The sequence below is a fragment of the Melanotaenia boesemani genome, chromosome 15, assembly GCF_017639745.1.
Source record: "Melanotaenia boesemani isolate fMelBoe1 chromosome 15, fMelBoe1.pri, whole genome shotgun sequence".
Classification (NCBI taxonomy): domain Eukaryota; kingdom Metazoa; phylum Chordata; class Actinopteri; order Atheriniformes; family Melanotaeniidae; genus Melanotaenia; species Melanotaenia boesemani.
The window spans coordinates 17,499,132-17,503,668 of NC_055696.1; the positions used below are offsets into that span (position 1 = coordinate 17,499,132).

At 38.5% G+C, this 4,537-nt stretch overlaps 1 protein-coding gene across 3 annotated transcripts; it reads right to left on the minus strand.

Moving 5' to 3' along the window:
• Nucleotides 1-239: 239 nt before the first annotated feature.
• On the minus strand, nt 240-4,112 carry irf1b (interferon regulatory factor 1b). 3 transcript variants are annotated; one of them, XM_042009204.1, is made up of 10 exons: nt 3,978-4,112; nt 3,189-3,281; nt 2,662-2,761; nt 2,394-2,561; nt 2,222-2,262; nt 1,907-2,039; nt 1,695-1,814; nt 1,535-1,563; nt 1,235-1,349; nt 240-947 (listed from the first exon to the last, which is right to left on the minus strand). In XM_042009204.1, exons 2-10 carry the CDS (start codon nt 3,273-3,275, stop codon nt 844-846), a joined length of 897 nt encoding a protein of 298 aa, XP_041865138.1. In that variant the 5' UTR covers nt 3,276-3,281; nt 3,978-4,112; the 3' UTR covers nt 240-843. The 3 variants fall into 3 exon arrangements, with proteins under 3 accessions (XP_041865138.1, XP_041865137.1, XP_041865139.1); XM_042009203.1 differs by having other exon boundaries at nt 240-950; XM_042009205.1 differs by lacking the exon at nt 1,235-1,349 and having other exon boundaries at nt 240-950.
• Between the last annotated feature and the right edge of the window lie 425 nt (nt 4,113-4,537).

The following is a 4,537-nucleotide window of genomic DNA, read 5'->3' on the forward strand; positions in this document are numbered from 1 at the left end:
ACTACTTCAGAAGCATTTCATGATTTCAGGGTACATTATTTACTAAATAATACAATGTGCAATTTGGGTTTCAGATGAAGATAAATCCAAACAGATTAAAGACAAATGATGTTACAGTTACTTTAAGTTTGTTGCCTTCAGCAAGGGTTGCCTTTACTACATGTGCAACAGATGATCTATATCACAACAACAGAACACTTCTTTTTAAACTCTCTATAAGAATAAATAGTCACCATTAATCCAGATTTGTACATTATTTTTATTTTATTTAAAAAAACACAAATAAACAACAACAATTATATACAGATATCTTCAGGCACAAGTAAGAAGGTCTATCACCACAACCTTGAGAAGTGTAAAGAGAAATGACAGTTAAGAATGCATTTTTTTCCCATTTAACCTAAGTTTACTGGTACATAACGGATAAAAAAATATATGTGTTTTTTTTTTACACTAGACAGTAACTACCTGCTAAATACCAAGAGCCAATAAATGACAGTCTATTTGCAGCTGAGGTATCTATAGGTATACCTCCTGGTGTGGATGTTTACGATGTAATGCCCTGTCTGAGCTTTGAACCAGCCAAAAACATAGACGGTGAACAGCACGTGTTCCACAAACACAGCCGTCTGCTTTAAAACTTCACATAATGGATGGGAGAGAGGAACCCAGTTCCAAAAAACAGGGAGTGGATGACGGTTTAGCTTAATGTGTCGACACTGGAAGGACGTTGACTTGATTGAGCTGAAGGGCAGGGGTGATGAAAGATGGCGGACAGGAAGAGCTCTTTAAAAAAGTTCAGTGTCCAAGCACTGTCCTGTCCGGGTTGGGGTTCTGGACACCTCAGACCATGGAAAGTGCCTGTGGATAAAAGCTGCTCCAGAGGTCATCTGTGGAGCTTAAGTCTGTGCCCAAAGTTGTGTATTGTGGGATGTCTTCTAGGTCCTCTGCTGCAAAACAAAATTCCACCATGAATGAAGATGAAAAAAATGAACACACAATGAGCTGTAGCTTAATATTTATTATTTGCTTGTTAATTTCTTCTGGAACACATGTAAAACCTGACCCTGTGTGTTTGGCTTCATATACTTAGTGACACTGTTAATCTTTGCATAAACATCTGGAGTTTACTCTTAAATTTTCTTAAAAACATTTTAGCTGGATGACCAATATAAAGTTATAAACTGAACAAAGCTACCTTTAGTCATCTGAGTCATAAACTAACAATATTTACCTGAAGAAGTTTCACTCCACTGGCTTCCTGGACTGGTGCATTCTTCATTGCTCAGGAACCCATTGCCGTCTGAACTGTAAGTCCAATGTGGCTCTTTCTCCAGTTGCTCGCAAATCTGTAAGAGCAACACCGGACTGAGTATGGCTATATTTTGCTTAACTTGACTTTAGTATTTCAAGTCATCTTTGACAGCTAATATTATAGTTTATGCTGTTAAACAAGCCAAACAGGCAGAACAAGACAAACATGGGTAATCCTGTCAATGAAAATGCATGCAGATAAGTGAAAGCCCTTGCTTACCTCAATAATGTCTTGGCAATAGTCGTAAGCTGGAGGATCACAGTAAAGAGAGGGGGACAGAAATAAAAGAGGATGTTAGTATGGTGCTCCGATATCAGTTCATTTAAGCAAATCCTAATTTATAAATTTGACATTTTGGATGTATCAGTTGTTATCTTACCAGGACTGTGATCAGGGGAGACCTCAAATCTGTGGGGAAAGCAGTGTGGAAAAGGGTCCGGCCCAATTTCAACAGACAAAGACCAATCAGGAACTTCAGCTGGATTCAGTAAAGAACTTTCTGCAACAATAGCAAACAACAGCATTAAGTTCACTGGTCACTCCACTTATTTGACAATTTTCATTAGGTGCTTCAGAAACTTTCGTGCTCACCTTCATTTTCTGGCATCATAGTGCTGTCGATTGTGTTTTCCTGTGTGGACAAGGTGTCATCTGGCAGGGACGCATTCACAGGTGACTGTGTGTCGCTGTAGTCTGTGTCATCCTCGTTTTTGACCACTGTGTTCTGCAAATACAAAAAGAAGCCAAAATTTAATAAGATTTAAAAAAAAAAAAAAAAAAAAAGTGCCACTAAATTTTCCTGCAAGGTCACTATTTACATAGCCTCATCTAGGTCAATGTAAATGTGCTATCATTTGAATGGGCTTCTAACTGAGTATGTAGCAAATGCACATTCACTGTATTTACCTTTTTCCTTTGCTTTGTCTCCCTCACTTTGCGTTGTTTATCTGTAAAGAGAGAAAAATATAACAATTACATCTAAAACATTGAATAGATTGATAGCTGAAAAAATAACTGCACTGAAATGCTTATTACCATAAAAAAAACATGCCCTTTCACTTCCTGTCTGTAGTCTTACCTTTACATTTGGGCGTTTGAGGCAGCATCCTGAAGACTCGTACAGCTTGGTGGCCTTTGTTGACGCTGCGGTTTTTCACCTCCTCAATGTCAGCCAGCGAGTTCATTGCACAGCGGAAGTTGGCTTTCCATGTTTTAGGGTCGCAAGTCTGGCCTTCCTTGTATTTTCCTGCAGACAACATTTGAGTATTATTGCTTGATGTATTTTTCTAATCCTAAAATGACACATTTTTATACAGAAGATGTAATGTCTATCTGTGCTTGTTTACCTGTATGGATGGCCCACTCTTTGAACAGACATGCGTCTTTACTGAGCTCCCAACCATGTCGAGCTGCATGCTTCCAGGGAATTGAAAACATCGTCTTTTCCTGGAAGATAAAAATGGAAATACTGAGTAAGAAAAATCAGGGTTGCACATCTAGTTTTTCAAATATTGGTTGAACTGTTGTAAAAGGTTTTCTGTTGCATGTCCTTAACTATTAAAAGATAGAATTATAATAAATTATCTTCTAAGCAGAGACCACACTTCAGTTATACAGTAACTAACTCTTGGGAACACCGCCTATTCATGCCACTCAAAACAAGATACTTCCTCGTCTAATATGCAAATTTCTATTCAACTGAACACAAAGAATGCCCTGCAGCCTTGTAGAGATCACTTAACACGATAAGCTGCACCACCAAATATAACAAATGTATTTTTTAATGTCTACACCTGTACTCATTTCAATACTGGGAGCAGATACGCGGTTAACTAAATTTTCACAAATCGGTTCAATGTGCTAAGACTCTTACCTTATCCACCCAAGTCAGACCGGAGATGGCGTTTGAATTGATCTGCATCTCCAGCCATGGCCTCATCCTCATTCTTGAGACAGGCATGTTTGCCTAAAACATTCAGCAACAGAGAGAAGAAGAGCAGAGTGTTTAGATCAATGAGGAATGCTGGGTTTGATATACAATAGTGAGAGCAAATGAACACCCCCGCCCATCCGCCTCTGTCTGATTTAGTGCTGCTGCCTGTTCGCCGCGCAGAGGGGGTGAGGAAGAGTTCAAGGGACGTGCAGGGGCGCGCGAATGGGGGCGTTTACGCGTAGGAGTCTAGACTGCGTTGAAAAGTTACAACGGACTAAGTGAATAAAGAAATTAATAAAAAAAAAAACTGTTGAAAGTTTTCAAACGTTCGTCTTTTAAAGGGGGGAAAAAGTTTAAAATGTAAAAGTTTTTCCCTCATGAAGAAGACTGCGCGCAGAAAGACTGAAACATCTTCTCTTAAGTTAAGACGAGCATGCATGTGTGCGTTATAAGCATACCTGCAGCAAAAAACATCAGTGAATTAATTCCAGTGAATACATAGGACCCCCATTCAATGCAACGAGCGACGATACAGTTGGTCAGTAGACATGTTGAAAACAAATCAGCCTTATAGCGTTTCTCCGTGCGCATGTAAACGTTATCGTTAAAGACATTTTCTCGTTTTTGCTAAAAAAAGAAAAAGGCAGCAGCAATGCAAAATAAAAAAAATGCATGCGCGTAACACCCTTTCATTGAACAGACGTGATCGCTGAATATTTAGTCACTTACAGGCTTTCTTCTTTAAGATCGGAGAATAGAAAGATGAGCAAAAATAATCCAAGTGGTTTGAGTTTGTTACTGAGCAGCGTCTCCTCGTTCTGAAGTTATCCTCTTAGACACCTCTTTTGAACTGAGTTGAGCATTGACAGTCAGATGCGTCCTCCCCCTTTTATACACTAGAGCGGGTATTCCCCGAATCAGAAAGGGAGTTGAGTGCTATAAAAAATTACGGTAAAAAATAAAAAGAATCCTCACCGGAAGACAGAGCAAGAGTCAAGCTGGGAGTTCATTACTTGAAAATAATTTTGCAGCTGTTTTCTAAAGTACATCCATCCACGCTATGTGTACCTTTTTCACTCTTTTTTACTTTTGGCAAATAAATTTTGGTGCAAATAAAAACAATAATAGTTATTTTTAAAAAAATTAAAAAACAATTACTTTTACCGCACAAATAGCATTTTTTTTTTGTTTGTGTGTTTGTTTTGCTTTTTTTTGGGGGGGGGGGGGGTTATGTTTGTTTGTTTGTTTTTTGTTTTTTGTTTTTTTGCGGGATGAGGGGATATTAATGA